This window comes from Spodoptera frugiperda, chromosome 8 (assembly GCF_023101765.2).
Source record: "Spodoptera frugiperda isolate SF20-4 chromosome 8, AGI-APGP_CSIRO_Sfru_2.0, whole genome shotgun sequence".
NCBI lineage: Eukaryota > Metazoa > Arthropoda > Insecta > Lepidoptera > Noctuidae > Spodoptera > Spodoptera frugiperda.
This window is the reverse complement of record NC_064219.1, coordinates 1,179,551-1,197,832: the sequence shown is the minus strand read 5'-3', so window position 1 is coordinate 1,197,832 and position 18,282 is coordinate 1,179,551. Positions and strand designations below refer to the sequence as shown.

Genomic DNA, 18,282 nt, shown 5'->3' with positions numbered 1-18,282 from the left:
TAATCAAAATAAGCGATTGAAGCAAGATTGCAAAAGTCATTAATCTTTTTGCTTTGCTATTAAAGCAAGTTTGCAAATAAATGTTGATGACGCGAGAGAGGTATGTAAGATTCCTAGCAATTGACGTTCCACATTCTCTGCCTACCTCCATGGGAGACTGACGTGAGGTTATATTTGTATGCACTTCACTTAACTTCTTCGTGTGAAAAGAAGAAGAGAGACATTTGCTCAGAAGTTGGACAGTTACAGACTGATGATAATGATGACCATAACACAAAAATCAAGAAACATGGTCAAATAAAAGAATATTCAACCACACTGGCGGATTAAAAAGCAAAAACTAAACTCCCCGACCAATTTATCTCAAACTTTATAAACTTAAATAAAAAAGTACTAGAAGCAGATATTTCACAAAACTTAGTTACTGCAAGAGATGTTAGTTCGCCCGATATTATTATCCTTAGCAGACGAACAGATAAACCGATCGCAGAGTTTCATACTGAAATATGAGAAAAGTAAAACAATTCTTTTTAAGGTTTAATGGAAAATGATGATCCGATAGTTGAAGTTGTTCTTTTATACAGATCGTACGTTTTATTCCCGAGGTATAGGAACAAAATGCTGAAGAAGCCTTAGACGAATGTGTAGATAATAGTGCAGATAAAGATGATTTTGTTATACATGCTATTTGCATTGGAGAAATTTGAGAATTATTCCACGTTGGTGCTTTCTGTTTGTTTCTGATTTTAAATTGGAACATTGAGGTTGCTTTTCCACTAGAGATGTGCTATGTAGCTATGCTATGAAGATGCAATAGCTAAGTTTTGAAACTATGTGACCGTTTCCACTGATAACAAACTATGTAGCTTTACGAGGAAGATGCACAGCTCGAGTATGAGATGTAAAGTAAGTAGGAAAACCATCCATAGCCCCACACTCATAGCATTTAGCTGAGTCCGTTTCCACCTGTGCTAAGCTATGTGTACCTATGAATATGATTGGTGGAAGCCAAACACCTTCAATGTCTAGTTTTTGAAATTGTTTCTTTAACTGGGATTCAAGAAACTTTTTGCATCAATCATAAACATGTTAATTCTTGTTTGACAATAAAAAAATCCCACCAGATACAGATTACTATTATCTATACTAGTAACAGTTACTTATTTAAGTTTTAAAGGTCAATATTAAAACAAATTCGTTTAGACTTAATTTAGATTCATATCACACTTAGAGCCTAATAGACTTTAGAATTCCCAAAAGGTACTTTCGGTAGTTATTACAAATTCTGATTATTTTGTCTAGTTCTCCTTTGAAGAATATTATTAATGCAAATTCTGATATTATGGAATAAGAGGGCTTTTGGATACAGTAGATACGTCCTTTTGGTGGCTATTTTGTATTATTTATAAGGATAAATGATATCATGTCAGCTATAAGACATTCACTATTGAACGTGATGTCCCTCTTCATGGCTTCTCGATCGACTAGTTGGATCAGGGTCATATAGAGTTATAGGTAACCGCCAGTTCTTCTAGTATTTCATATAACATGAAAAACATTTAAATAAGCTATATGCAATAACTAGCTTTTACCCGTGACTTGGTCTGCGTCGGGTGGTGACTTTTAGGCAGAATAGTATAGATAGCTGTGCCCGCGAAGAGTCACGGAGGAGTTACACATTAATAATCACTCGCGTTGGCTTATTGGCGTATTTCAGGATAACTTTGGTGTTTCTATACCGATTTACAGGATTCTTTTTTTATTGAATAGGTACAGATTTATAATAAGTATGAAGATTATCATTTAAAAAGCTTTACTCAAATCATCAAACTCCAAGGAAATAAGGTTCAAAATCCAGTAACTCGTACAGCTTCTTCTAAAGGCGATGGAGCGACGGCATAGAAAATAGCATTCTATTTACACGGCCGGTCTTCAGAGGCGGTCATGGTCAAAAGCCTCCAGCCCACACCGGTTGTATACGTGTGTATATTTTATGACGTCATCGTCCGAGAATAAAGCTGACGTACTAACGAACTGAAGCGTGTAACAGACCATAGGGTCTTGATAATTTGATGGTAGAACAGTTTGGTGAAAGATGAGTGAAGAGTGACCAAAGGCCTCTTCTACCACGCTTGCTCAATGCGGGTTAGCAATAACTATAGACTACATTAGCCTCTGTTTCTCCACGATTCTGGTTGTCTCCAACCCTTAATGTCTTATCAATTTAACAATACGAACATCTGGCAACTGTTAAAGTGTTTATCCAATATGTTTTACGAGTAATAATAAGTTGACGGTAACTTTTACTGCAGCGTCTGTGGTTCGATATGAAAAAAGTTTGTTTTCCATTTATTAACAAACTTCGAGTGGTTGTGCGTTTGCCTCTAAGGAAGTTAATTACGTCTTTTATTTTTAATGAAATCATAAATTGGGGATATCGTGAAATGCGTAAGATTGGGGTTTGAATGGATGAAATGTTTTTTGGATGAGCAACATTTTAAGTGCCTAATACTTTTTAGACAGTTTTTGTTTTGAAAAGAGTAACGATGGAGTTTCTTACTTATTCTTCTCCATTCGAAGCTACACTTTGGAATAAACACATAGCTTCACTGACAGACAAACTGACGGACAATTCAATTTGACGTTTTAAAAGTGACTAATTAAGGATTAATTGAAATAAATGCTTTGACTTTCCTATCCTTTTCATTGTTCCCGTCGTCTGATGTTCTAAATACGAAAAACTATTTATACAGAGCTGTATTTTGCTGCCTCTTTATCATCATCAGGCCTTTGCCTTGCAGTGGGACGATCATGACTGAAATTTAAATCTAAATATTTAGATCAAAGTCTTATCTTTGTGGTAACCAGTAATTCAGTAATGATATCAATTCAAGTGCCATTAAAACTTATAAGTTTCCTTAATTCTTGCTTTGTCCACAGGTATCAGCAGTAGTAGACGATGTCTACTCGGACCACTCGCACGTGGCTGGTTCCTTCACCATGCTGGCTTCATCCAGGGCTCACGTTGGAGGGTCCCTCAACGCCAGGGCTCTCCCTGGAGCGAGGGTCCATACCAACTTTATTGGATGTCTGAAGAAGGTGAGAAAAGAAGTAAATGATAAGTTAGAAGTAGTTGGGAGATATAGGTTTTGTTTATTTAAGACAAAATAGGTTATGGAAAAAGATGTGTTCTTTGACCAGTCAAAAAGTCAGAGAGTTTTTTAAGAAAGTCAGAATGCTTGTATCATTCAAGAATCACGAACAGTACCCTTAGTACAAGTTTACTTTACATTGAACGAAAACAAAACGAGAGCGCGTTCGGCACTCAGATTGACCGGTGTGAATAAACCAACCAATCAGAGCGACGAACGCGCTCTCGTTTCGATACAGGCTTTTGACAAAGGTGTAAAATCAGTTCTATGTATAGGTAAAGTTAAATTTTATGAAATACTTTCTTCCAGAATTTTATTCAACGTCGCACAAAAAATGCTTTTACTCCAAATTCAATATTCAGTTTAAAATGGCAAAGCTATACCAAGTCTGCTATTTTTAAAGAAAACTGCACGCGACTCTGTTTTGGAATATGTTATTTTTGTTAAAATGCATATTTAGATTGTATCGCCTTTGTCTGTGCATAGTGTGCATTTGGTTTAAAAGCAAACCACTATGTTTTATTTTTCGCTAGAGTCCTAAACAGACCTATTTAAAAAACATATATTTTTCTTTTTAAAATTTTATTTTGGATAACACATTGAACGCCGTGGTGGTCTCCAGTGACCGACGTTAGCGGAGTATTTGCCTTCAATAGTTTTCTATTGGCTGTCAATGACTTAAGCATGGATACATAGCAACGGAATATTCTTATTATTGTGTCATAAAAAAGTTTATAGGAGCAACATCTTTTCTTCCGAATGAACGAACAGATTTCTTTAATTAAACCAATATCAACATATGATTGTTTTACTGCAAGACAAAACTGTAGACACTTCTAAATCTTCATCAAATTCTTCTATGACCAGGTGGAATTCTCAGCGGACACTCTCCGCCTGAACCTCATCGACCTGGCGCGCACTGGCAGCAAGCTGATCACCGTCACCGGGCGCCTGGAGTACGCCTGCACAGCCACTGACTCTGCTGATCCTGTTACCTTCACCACCAGGGATGCGCATTTGGTAAGTGGACCCTTTTAGGAGTATTTGACATAGTTTGTGACTGTGATTCTGTTCGTTGACATTTCAGTTTGATGGACAAGCTCAAAATGTGTATTGTGTAATGCAATTTAAAATACGCTACAAGCATAAAAATGGAAATAACAGAAGTAATAATCTAAACTAAAAATTATGTACATTTTCTACATAAAGTCACATCACGATCGAAGAAAAAAATTTCATTTCATAGAGACGTAAATGCAATAACCACTATCATCTACTACATAAAAACTAACTAACAGAAAGTGATCAGTATCACTTTAGCAAAGGATTCTAATGTCAGCCATAATGACTTCCAACAGCTTCATTTAAAAAGGACGACGCAGAATTAAATGCCCGCAGTCACTTGGTCGATGCCACCCACAATTAACGATCAGGATTGCAAGTACAGATTTTCATTGAGCTCTACTAGAAACCTTAATTAAGAGAAAAAGCGTTTGAGCAGTAATTAAACAGCTAGATTACAATTCAGCATTTATTGGAAATGTATTAGATGTTGAAAGTAAAACGTTTAAGTGATCTCTTTGCTGGATATTAGTAAAAATTAAGAGCAAAAATATAACCTTTAGTTTTTCTATTTATTTATTTTTTCGAGGGGGAATGTCATTCAATGACTTCTCCCGTCTTGGGTGAGGCGATATGTCAGACCTTACTGAGTTACCCCGTTCCTTTTCCTACTTTTCGAAAGTTTTTCTATAGAAAATCCATTTCAAAGGCCACAATAATATTTGACTGCGAAACTAACCAAACAAACGTCACAACGTTAGCCCATTCACAGCTAAAAACAAACATTTGACAATTCATCGAATCCAATATGGCGGATATTACCAATATTTGCGTCCAATAATAACCCAAACAAACCGTAAACGGACATTTTAATCAGCCAATACAGCGTTTCGATAACAAAACGCATCCCAGAAGCACTCAATTCATTACTAAACCGTCCGTCCGATGGTCACAAAACTAAGTACCAATTAAAAACAATGGAAGCTTGGAAAAATCGTGTGGAAACCCCACCCGTTTAAGATGACCGTCGGTCTTTGGAGAGCACTTTAGAAAGCGGACTCTTGAATTTGGTCGAGTGTCACCGGGAACCTGATTAGATCGAAGTGGTGGTTATTTGATTTGAGTTAGGGATGGGTTAGACTATTGATTGAATGGAACGGGTGGCCCGATGGCTGTTAAGTTTCATGTGATTTCGAAACGAATGATTTATGATTTTGGGTGATCGTTTCGGAACATTTATGAGGAGTAATTATTGGTTATTTGTGAAGGTTTATGACGAAAACGGTCCTGTGTGAAGATCTTTTAAGACCCTGAATACTATTCAATTTGATTTATAGCCATTAAGGTCTTAGTTTGTAATACATACTGGGTACTTAGAAACTGGAGTGAGCCCTAACACTATTAAGATTTTTCTTCAAAAAGCACTTCTATCTTTTTACATACGACCTTTGTAACTGTCAAAATAAATAGCAAAAGATTTACTTTTACTCGTAGAAATAGTATTATGTCATTATCATACATAGGTCATTCGTAAGTACTCTGAATAAGACTTTCCAAGAATTGCCACCTTGTAAAATCGAGCCAATTTATTCAAATAGGACCAATTCATATTTACTTTCAACTTGACGTCACAGAGGGCGCTGAATTCGCTTTAAGTCACCTAATGTGTTTATAGCAGTTCACAGTAAAAGCATTACGTATTCAGTGACTTCAAAATAAGTACTGACGACGGCACATTACGGTATAATTAGCCAACGTAAGCTGGGCTGGTATTTTGTAGGTTTTTGTTGAGTGAGGGGTCTAATTATGTTGGACGGTGGAGTTTGATGTGCGAGGCGATTAAGTGACCTTTTAGTACAAACAGCGAATGCTTGGTGATTGTACTGTGTGTGTACATGACCTTAATATGTTTTCAAGTTCAGCATTTTAATTTGATGTTGTATTAAGGGTTGGTTTTTGCTGAACTATTAATATTGGTTGTTGATTTTATAGCGGTGTAATTAAGAGGGGTTGTTCATTTATTTTGTTTGGCAAGGTTTAGATTGGGTATGCTTTTTGTCATTGAGTTTTGTAAAATGTTGTGATTTAATAGTCATTTAGGTAGACAAATAGGTTCGTGTACCTGTGTACGAGGTTCGTTTTATTTTACTATCTTTAGTCAGTTTTGTCATAATATTGTCTTTATAAATACTTTAAAGTTTAATTCCTGGTGATCACGTACAAGGATTTTATTTAGTATCAAAATGTTTTACATAATATTTCAAGTAACAACAAAAGTTACTGCACAGTTACCGCGGTGGCTGGGCAACCGTCTGCCATAAATTGCGTTTTGGGTCAACGTGTCAGATCGTATGTGACTTATGATTGTAAACGCGCCGACGAGACAGGAGCAACTCTCCACAAATTGTCGTTTCGGTTCTGAGTATCAGATCGTATGTGACCTTGTTTATAAACCTAATAATGTTTCCTTTGTCTGAAACAATTACTTTCAGGTCCATGGTATCAGTTAGTAAATATATTCCTATACAACGTATCGTTAGTTTTATTCAGAGTAGAATCTCTCCCAAGCGTCTCTCCGATATATTCCTGCCTCTAAGTGGCGTCACTACACAGATGAATTGGAAAAAGTCTTATTTGATAAACATTGTGGAAGAATTTCTGTTATCTCTAACGAGAATCCTATCAAATTGTAGGGTTTAAAAATCTTTATTGAAAAACAAAACAGACACACACAGCAGCAACAGCGGTGTACACAGTGACATTACGTGTCATGATGTGCACCTCTGCCTACCCCTTCGGGGATTAAAGGCGTGACGATATGAATTAATGAATGAAAAACAGACGCATTACTCGCCCCTACAATTTCCGAAAGTTCCCTTCAGTTTCCCTAGTATTCCCCTTCAGATTCTGTCCTGGTGAAGCTGAGACCCTCCTAAGATTACAATCTTTCAACTTAAGAAAGAATTTTGAAAATCGATTCATATTGGTTGAGTAATCGGTGAATAAACATAAAAACCAATACAACCTTCAAACCTTCAAGAAAAAAAGCGTACTTATTTTTAAAAGGCCGGCAACGCATCTGTGACTCCTTTAGTGTTATGGGTGTCCATGGGTGGCGCTGATTGTTTACCTACCATCAAGTCACCCGTCAGCTTGTTTGCCCCTATTCCATAGAAAATAATTCGAACACCTCCTTACCTCGGAACCTCCTCCTTTTTTTTGAGATTTCAAAAGAAAATTGCAACTTTCATCAATTTTCACGTTTGATTCGTGAGTTAGTAACGTAAAAAACGTACTAGGTTATCCACCTTGACCAACTAGAAAATAAAATGACGAATGGTACAGAACATTTCTCTAGCACTTCTGAACTTATCTTACCTCATGATAACACACTGAAGGAAATATACCGTTCTCGTGAAGCAGCCCGATACTCGCCATTAAAGTAAATTATTATAACCCAAGTGGGCAGTTAGCTGGAGCTCACTTGCAACTAGCTTTAGCCTGCCTGCCCTCTAATCGTTAGTGTTGAAGTACCTCTAGGATTTCTACTACGATTTATCTTTGTTACCTCCGTATGAGTAAATGTGAATTTGTATGTGAGTTGATGGGGTAGGTTATTAATTTGCGTAGTAAAATGTTGTATTTTGGATTGAAAGACTCGCCTTTTTACAGACCAAACCAGATGTACTGCGTAAAAACTAGTGTTAAATGAGGTTTTGATTTCTATATATTTTATAAAATAGTAAAATAAAATTACTATTTTATAAAATATATGTGCAGTATTAAAATTACGATGATTGATTAAAACTACATTTCGACGACTACTAACTACGATATACTAGAGACGATAATTATATTAGGTACTGGAACCTAGACAAATGCTTGGTTATAAGTAAACTCAAGCCCATAATTACAAAAGACTTGATGAATTACCAACTTTTTCTCTCCTCATCTTAACAAGTTAAAATATACACAAATTTTTCAGAGTTTGCATGACCGTTTTACCAAGATAATATAGTCACATCGAAGATATGCAACTGGGCACAATTTCCACTCGGCTCCGCCCTCGTTTCGCTATCGCTGTACCAACCCTTACGCTTCAGTTGTTGGGGTTAATGGAAATAACTGATTTTAATGTGAAGATAAGGGCGTGGGGAAATGTGAGGGCCATTCACAACGGACCACGGTACTTGGCCGGTCCTTATGTTTCGATTTTTGGTTGCCACGTGATTCATAACGACTGGGTATAGAGGTATTTAATACTTCGGCTTAGGCGAGTGAGTGAAAAGGTGGGAAAGGTTTAGTATGCTATAAATGTAGGTTCTAATTTTTTGACATATTATTATGGATATAATGAAAGGTTTCCGTAAAACCGTGATAGTTTTGGAAGATAAAAAAAAAACCATTTAGACTTTACAACTTTTACTGGCTACCAAATAAAATGACTATCAAAATATAACTTTAAAAACATTATGAAACATACGCAGAAAACATTAAAGTCCAAACTTCAACGCCACAACGGGTTTACCTGACACTAATCCTTGTAGATTTCCACTAAAGCCTGCTTTTACCGGATTACATGAAGGGTAATTACTGGCTATTTTAGTTACCTACATGAAAATGTTATACCCTAGGCTGAAATATTTCCAGAATTCAGGGAATGTAGGTTACAAAGAAACGCAGAAATAGTTTTAAAAGCTCTCGCTTTTCCGAACATCATTTTATGAGTTCATTCATTGCCTTCATTCCTCTACTATTTGTAATTCTGATGAGAAGCAAATAGTGAATTTTTAATGTGATATTACTGATAATTCTTTTCCAATATCCTCACAGTCATACTGGGTTTTACTGAGTCAGTTGGAATTTATTGGAGCATGCATTGATGTGTGAGATTGAAAGCAAAGCAATATTAAATCGTTTGAGTCAGATTAAGTTTGAACGTATCTTAGTGATTTTATGATGGCGGTTTATGACGTAGTTTAGTCTAGTTTGTTTCTATAGAGGTAATTAGTTTAACCTTCTCTCTGATTTATTTCGTTGCGGGATCCAAGACGCTCATTCATTTCCCTGAGTCGCGCGGGACTTCAGTGTTCTGATGTTTTCATGGTTGTATCTACTGTAGAATCTGGCTTACAGGAGTTGCAGCAGTATGGAAGGTTGTGGTGGGCGTGTCCTAATAAATAAAAACCTTTTCACTTTATAATAGTCGACGAAAATGTTTTAGAATTGTGATCAACTTTTCCTGGAAGACGTTAATTGTCCCGGAAAAAAGAAACATCTTTTAATAATAGTAACAAATTCTTAGAAGTTAATAAAATTAGAAGCCAATAACCTCAACAGTCGCAGACTTGATGACTCGAAAGTACATACTATTCACACCACTGATGACTCAATAAAAACTGTTTTGAAATTGATTGGAACACATAAAAAAATGGTTCCATCGTTGATGAACGACCAGAACGACCCCAATAATCTGCACCTTGTTGTTTCATCAAACGACATAAATAAAATTGATGACAAATGTAATTTTCCAACAGCCATTAATAAATGACGTCCACATCAGTCGGAGCCAATTTTATCGTACTCAGGATCTCCATGCTTTTCCACGACCCATGACCTTCCTAAGGTTCGTGTAAATTCGTATTCGTTCGGCAACCTTCGGCATTAATTGTCCAAGCTCGTCCATAGTTCGTGGTATTGTTTGTTTATTTCAAGGGTCGTTCTCAGAAACTTATTTAATGAGCGTTGTTTTTCATATTCGTAGAATGAATTGATGTCGCCAAGCTATTGATTGCGCGTTTCTGTATGTTCAAGGAAGAATTTATTTTTAAATTGTTCTTCGAATTAAAAATTTCCATTTGGATTGTTTTATTTAATGGCTGTACCGGAAAAATCTGCTCCATAAAAAAAAAACTCTGGGTATTTACATGATGTTTCAACTAAATTCATTTCACCGTTCATTTCGTCTTCATTAATTTTCATTTCATGATTAGCAACTGTTATTACAGCAAATGGTTTGCTTTGCACACTAGCTAGAATAGTACCACTAATTAACATACTAGCATCTATACAGTATTTAACATCTGTTATCATTACCATAGTTCCCTCGTTGCGTATAATTTCACCATTCCCTATTTTAGTACTAACTTTATCGATTTTACTAATGCGAACTGATGATGGTCCATTACTATCTGACCTCTTGTTATTTAGGATCTTTATTTTATGAGAGTCCATTTTATGTTGGTGTTTTATCATCATCTATTTATCTAGTTTTGATGGTACATTCAAATAACGGTTGTATAGGAACATTGAATAATTTTTTATGAATATTGTTATATGGATATTATGGTAGTTCATTTGGTTTGTATCTAATTATTTTAATGCTGAACACGTGTATGGTTTATTTATTGTCTGCCTCATGAACTTCAATGTTTTTTTCTAACAGTAGTAATTAATCATTAAGGGTAGGTGTTTTGTTGTTACTCTTATACAGCAGATGATTCTGGACATCTTTCAGAACCTGATAAAGTACCAACTATAAGATAGTTAAGGAGTTTCTTGCTCGTTGGATCAAGCAAATAGCTTTACTAGAGGACTGACCGACAGACAGACGTTTTTAATATTATTTTATTTGCTTTGACGTTCAAAAGTGCATTCCCGGTCTATTTGAAATAAATAATTTTGACTTTGATAACAGCCATGTGGAAATCAGTAAAATAATATATAGTCTACAACACAAATAAAAACTCAACAAATCTCTAACTTTACCTCTATTTTAACCCTTTATTAAGACTCACGAATGAACAATGGAGGTCACATTGACACCTAAATACGAACCACTGGTACAAACAATACCCACTTACATACGAATCTGCCCATACTTAACCTATAAATATATTGATTCTACCCACAGTTTCATTGGGTGCTCAATAATTCACCAACTAATACGACGGCATATCAAGGTATCCATTCCCTGTAAGCTCCATAGCCTTTACATTTGCCTCAAATCGAGAGGTCTAGTTATATTGGTTCAAAATGATGCTTACTCCTGATATGTTATTGATTTCACATGTACACAGATTGATGCGTGATTGTTTGTTCAGCTTTGAATTACATTTAGTTGTTGTTAACTTAAAGTAGAGTGATTTAGAAATCATTTATTTTATTTGAAATTAATTTCATAATTAATAGGGCCCTTCTACTAAACATTGGGTAATAAAATATTTTTATTAATTCTCTATTTATTTCTAATTGCATTTTAAATATTTAATTATAAAAAAAACATAAAAGATATAAAAAGCAGTAGCTTACCAGTAACGGGAGAAATTTAAGCTAAGGCCAGGGCTCAAGAGAGAGGAATTTCCGAACAATACGCGCCGTGTCCAGAAGTACTGCTTTATATTAATATTATAAGCACATAGTGAAATATGTAGTTACTCAACGATGATCAAAAATGTTTGAATCTATCAGCTTAGACGTTTCTGACGTCACTAACGAGATTCCGCCGGCGGCTGATAATGTTAAACATTCGAATGAACGCCGAACGCTCGGAGAATTTCAAGCCTTCGCTCAAAAGCGCGCATAACTTGGTACATTACTTAATCAGGGCCTAAGTAACCCTGAATATATTTTGTGTTCAATGTCTAATAACACTAAGTGTTCTCACAATCAAGGTCCGAAAAACCTTTGTGTAATATTTTTGGGATTTTCGCTTTAACAAATAAATAAGCAAACCTCTGTACTAGCCGCCTTTAGCTACGGATCAACGATTTTCATTTAACAAATATTATTTTTGTGAAACTTCGGCTATTGCTTTTTCAAGACCGCCTCGCTGAATAACTTTGAACTAATTTCAAAAGCCAACATTAAGTATTACGATAGAAGTTAAATAAATAAAATCGTAAAAAGTATTTTCATTTCTGTGTTCAGTGTTTCCGAAAAGGTAAATATTGTTTCTGACCTATTGGAAAATTTGATTGAAGTTGATACAATGTTATCTTTTTGTTTCACAGATTTTGCCGAAATGGGAAGCGGTGAAGACGGGGACGATATCTTTCAAGTTTCGTACGAACGAACCGAACGGACTGGTTCTCTTCAATATGGGCGCCAAGCCACCAAGGGTAGGTTGCACGGTAAGGGGTGGAGCTTTTGGGGTTAGACCAATCACTTAAGAGATTACTATCATCATCATTGAGAAGTCAATCACGACCATGATCATCGAGGAGACGCTTTGTGGGGTGTCGCATTTATTGTCTATTGTTATGTTCCGCTGACTGAGAACTTGTTCCTTATTCAAATTGAAGATGATTATGATGAAATTGCTATTGAAATATTTCAGTTAGTTCGATTACTTTGGTTCCTTTGTGTTTATTCAAATTTATCCAATTTTAGGCTTACACGTTCCAGAAAACAGAGTTGAATTTTAGTTAAATTAAAATGTGGTTAGCTTTATATTCCCTTCCTTAACTTTTGATCGAAATAGTTTCTAAACTCAACAACGACATCAAACTCATGAATGTCAAAAAGTTTTAATTTCAAACAGTATTTAAATCAAATAAGTGACTTGCGAGACCCCACCGACCTCAATGGATACGCAAATCTCCAAATTTAATAATGGCGACCAAAATTCATGATGGGGAATTAAGAAGTCCCTTTTATTGAATCGTTCCATATAATATGAACTGACAACTTATAATAGAAATTTGATTAAATCAGTGGAAATGTTTAATTAAATGAAATCATCGTTATCCATTGAGGTGCTGCATGGTAGGACCAAGTTGAAAGAGATAAAGAAATTAAGAACACAGATATAGGGGAATTTGTGTATGGTACCTTATAAAGTTTCACCCACTTTGATGATGTGATTTTTTATGTTTATCTGTCTGTAACCTGGTACGCACTGTAGTATCCAAAGCACAAATTGACTCCCCAGCACAACACGAAATGCTTCTACGAGTAACAATTTTGGACGAACGAAAAACCTTGTTTTTTTTCCAATTGGTGTTCGAATTTTTGGTTTTGGTTGACGCTAGGCAATATCCTGGGACCAACGGACGTACAGACGTTTGTAGTAAGGGCTTTATTAATACCTACACAAATTCGCACCATTTCGTCCGTAGAACCACTTTTGAATTTGATTTGAATAGCTTTTCTGGCTTGAGCGAAATAATCTTGGTTAGATAATATTTGAATTAATTTTGCTTGTCTTTCTAACTGGATATTTTCAATAAGTCTAGATTGAATATAAACTTACTTAGTGCGGGATAGTTGGTACAAATTTAGTTGGATTTGCATGTCTGGTCCCGTGTATTAGTATTCAAGTAGTTTGCGACTGGTTTGCATGTATTACGTGCAGTCAGACGTAACCGTTTTTTATTTGTATTTGTATAAGAGACGTTTTTATTGATTTCTGTTGTTATAACGATATTTTGTATTTGATAAAGGCCTGGCTTCTTTGTATTCTAGTCACGTTTTCCCTTTATTCAATCGTTTAGTAATGGATTCAGTTTAAGTATTGTATTTGTGTATTTTATTTTCATAATTACATATTCATGTAGTATATCATTATTGTAGTTTAGTATATTAGTTTAGTTATGATAATTATCTAAGTACACATTATTACTAAGTATGTTTATTCTAGTCTAGTTTGTATCCAATTAATATTTACTTTTGTGTAAACGAATGATGCACCTGGAATTACTTTTTTACTATTAGAAAGCTAATTAACTGACACAAAGCTACGATAGTGTTGGTATGAAAGCCCAGTTAGACACTAACAGATATTTAAAAATATAATTTATGTGTGTTTTATGACTATTGTTTAATACAATGGCTTTTGTATTATACACGTCAGAAACTATATTATGGATGTCGTCTATTGTGAACAGCACTTCCTCCACATCGATGTTGTGATGTGTTGTGGACTTCAAATCTTCAAATTTACCAAAATCCTGTACATCATTACCACTGTCATCATTCCAGGCTGATCTCTTCGCTGTGGAAATTCTCAACGGTTACATATACGTGCACATTGATCTTGGGTCTGGTGGAGTGAGGGTCAGGGCATCCAGGAGAAGAGTTGATGACTCCCATTGGCATGACTTCCTTCTCAGGAGAAGTGGTAGAGATGGAAGAGTTACGGTGGATGGAGCTAATGCTGAATTTAAAACACCTGGTAAGATTCTTTCTGATTGTGAATCAGAATCACAGACTTATGATAGGCCTCATATAGCTAAGTTTAAAATATTGACGTGTAAATGTGAATGATGTTTCATTTAATGTATCTTTAGTTAAAGATGAGTCGATTGTCGATCGAATCGAATAGAATGGGCTCTGATTGGGCGGCTCGAATAAACCAACCTATCAGAGCACTGAAGTCGCTCTCGCTTCGATATCGTTAAACGTAAAGTAAACTCGTACTAAGGGTACAGAATTACAGACATCATAGGCCTCATTTAGCTAAATTTGAAATAATGACGTGTAAAAGTGAATGACGTCTCATTCAATGTTACTTTAATTAAGGACGAGTCCTATGTTATACACGTGTTTAATTTACGTACTACTATCGACACGTGGATGCAATTAGAACAAGGTACAATTGTACATAATAATATCATTAATATTAGTGTTAATGGTATTTGAAGAAGAACAGAGTTATACAGAGGTATATTAAAGCCACGTGTATGTGCCTAAATGTACTTACACACGAGGAAAAAGTAAAATAAAGTAAGATAAGATTATGGGAATTACTATTCTGCGTAACCCATGGGACATGGGCGTTTAATAATATATTGACAATATAAATTCATCTTCCATTTAAAACTCTTAATACTATACGTGTAGAAGTGTAGGAAATCACTCAAGCTGATTTTATTAATAAGCTTGATGACGTCACAACTCCAATCAATTTGACACACATCGACATTAACTCGCTCCAACATGGCCTCCCCGCCTATGTCAGGCGCCATCACAATTTTATCTCACGTTGATAGCTTCAACGTAATTGCCATAGAGTGACGTCAGTTTATGCACATCATGAAAATTAATTTGACTGCCTCGTTGGCCGACTGGTTACAAGTGCGACTGGGCAAGAGGTCTCAGGTTCGATTCCCGAGTCGGGTGAAGTATTACTGGGCTATTTTCGGATTTTCGAAATTTTTTCAGTGGTAGCACGGAGTCTGGAAATGTGCCCGGTATATGGCAATAGGCTCACAACCTATTACATGGGACTTACAACATAAATTGTGAAATGTGGGTGTACATTGGCATTATGTGCCATAATATGCAGTGTGCACCTCTGCCTACCCCTTCGGGGATTAGTGGCGTGACGTTATATATGAAAATTAATACTCTCGATAAAGCATTGTCAATTATCTTCATATAATTTAGGACATAATTAGAGCGATGTGAATAATTAATTAGGTATAGGATTATCTATCTATATGATAATGCAGACCGATGTAATAATTATGGATGTGGTAGTTCTGAGATTAGATCCCATGGGAATGTTTTGGAGAAAATTGTGTAGTGAAATGAATATATGAGGCCAGAAGAGAAATTGAACCGATAAATAAAATAGATAGATTAAACGTATTGATAGTTTGACGCTAAGCTAATAAATAGGCTAGGAGCGAGCTCGATTTTCGAAGGCGAGCACGACAGTCCTGGTGTATGTTATATGTTGGTGACAACCAAGCTTCGACTTTTTTTATTCTATTTATATTAGTTATCCACTGACTCTTGGTCCATGCCCTTGCCATATACATTTCAAGTTTTAAAATATTAGAAAGTAAATTTTATACATATACCGTACCTAATAAGTTGGATTGTGGTTGTCAATGATATAGTGTATGACTAATCAAAGGACATAGTCTGAACTTTGAGAACAAAATAATAATAGTAGCAACGTTACTTTATTCTTTACTTAATACCAACCTCATGAATGATTTCAGGAGAATCAAACCAGTTGGAACTGGATGGACCGCTATATGTCGGTGGACTTGGTTCGGAGTACTCAGCATCCAGAACGCCACCAGCGTTGTGGACAGCAGCTTTGAGGCAAGGGTTCGTGGGCTGCATTCGTGACCTGGTGCTGAACGGAAAGCCTCAGGATTTGACTGCTTATGCCCGGCAACAAGATTCTGGTAAGTTGATGGAAATTAATATAATTAAGAAAAGAACGTGATTTTTGTGTACGAAGGAGCGTTTTTAGATAAGCTTCACTGTAAGCATAGAATCTATGCTTCAGTCAGTCTTATCTGATCTATGCCATAGATCAATTGATGAGTAAGCAAAAGATCGGTAACTAATGTCCGAATACTAAAACGCTACTCAATTTTAAAACGCTCTCAAAACTAGTTCTGTCCCTATGAATTCTTTATAAAATGACAAAGATAGCACGATATTTAAGTACAACTTAAAATTGAGTAGCATTTCAGTATTCGGGCGTAAGACTCGGAGTAAAGGCATTAATTTTGTAAAATTTATTTTTTATTTATTTAAAAAGCTTTATGCACAAGTAGGTACATGGGCGGACATAATGCCGTTGGCATTTTCTACCTGTCTGACCCTTGGGTGGTGCAGAGAACATAACAGGCGGGTGCATGGAACATGATAGACCATTACGATGGGAAATGATAACATATATTTCTGACATATACACAATAATACATACCAGTACATATATATATATTATATATATTATATAGATACATATTATATAAATATATATATACTCATAAATAACACATACTACATATAGAGAATAGTCAGTGTGATGAATCAGCCAACCTCTTTAGCAAAAGCTCGCGAATCTTCCTCTTAAATGTTAAACGACTTGACACCATCCTGATATCCCGGGGGAGCGCATTCCACAGAAAAATGCCTTGCACGAAAAAGGAAGAATGGAGAAAGTCAGTGCGATGAGTGGGACATTGGAGAAGACGATTATGTGACGAACGGAGTTGTTTATTGTGGTTTGCGCAGATGTACTGGAAATGGGGGGATAGATAACTAGGTGAAGAAGGAGTATTGAGAAAGGAGAATAGAGTGGTCAGCGCCCTTTGCTCCCTGCGCTGGCGAATGGGCAACCACTTTAATTGCAACCTATGTGCAGAAATATGATCATATTTACGCAGGTTGAATACGAATCGAATGCAGTTATTCAGAAGTCGGTCAAGTTTATTGAGGAGATCTGCATTCAGGTCGTAGTAACAAACATCAGCATAATCGATAATAGGAAAAACCAAGGCCTGCACCAGCATAGCTTTCGTAGCGGAAGGAAGCAAATTCTTTAGTCTGTAAAGCACCCGTAGTGATCCGGTGACCCTTTTGCATACGTGAGCGACCTGTGCATGCCACTTCAAATTTGTGTCAATGCACAGCCCCAAGTCCTTAACCTCACTACTCAAAGGGATAGCCACATCGTTAAAGGATACAGCCGGTAGGTTGGCCCTGTCAATCCCGCTCAGCGTACGGGTGCTTCCCAGGATTATGGCTTGGCATTTCAGTGGATTCACCGCTATGCCCAACCTCTCAGACCAATTCTTTATGGCTGCCAAGTCACCGTTGACCTTCCAGATGGCATCAGACAAACCGTCAACGCCAGCCTGACAATAAAGTTGCAAGTCATCAGCGTATAGATGGTACGCACACTGAAGTTCGGAAGTAATGAGATTGATGAAGACGGAAAATAAAAGAGGAGATAGAATGCCGCCTTGAGGAACGCCAGTTTTTAATTCGCACCAGCTAGATGAAGTCTCATCCAGCTTGATCGACTGCTGACGCTCCTGAAGATAGGAAGAGAACCATTCAAGAGATTTGCCAGAGATCGCAAGATGGGATAGGATGGCTAAAAGGATATCGTGACTGACCATATTGAAGGCGTTAGAGAAATCTACCAAAACCAGAACCGTGGCCTTAGTGTCCTCCAGGCCAGTTCTAATATCGCCAGTCACTTTGAGGAGGGCAGAAACAGTACTGTGTCCCGGCCTGAATCCAGATTGGAGAGGGCTGATGAGTCCATTACAGTAAATGTACTTAGAAAGTTGTTTGTGGACACAGGCTTCAA

At 36.4% G+C, this 18,282-nt stretch overlaps 1 protein-coding gene across 3 annotated transcripts in view; it reads left to right on the top strand.

Annotated features, from left to right (window-relative positions):
* LOC118275848 (neurexin-1) overlaps positions 1–18,282 on the top strand; it is a 179,591-nt gene that overhangs the window by 149,316 nt on the left and 11,993 nt on the right. For 2 of the 3 annotated variants that reach the window (XM_050695467.1, XM_050695466.1), the window contains exons 9-13: positions 2,941–3,099; positions 4,020–4,172; positions 12,227–12,346; positions 14,196–14,388; positions 16,166–16,357. In XM_050695467.1, the coding sequence (XP_050551424.1) occupies positions 2,941–3,099; positions 4,020–4,172; positions 12,227–12,346; positions 14,196–14,388; positions 16,166–16,357 (817 nt within the window). The remainder of the gene's footprint in view (positions 1–2,940; positions 3,100–4,019; positions 4,173–12,226; positions 12,347–14,195; positions 14,389–16,165; positions 16,358–18,282) is intronic. The other variant, XM_050695468.1, reaches the window with a different exon arrangement.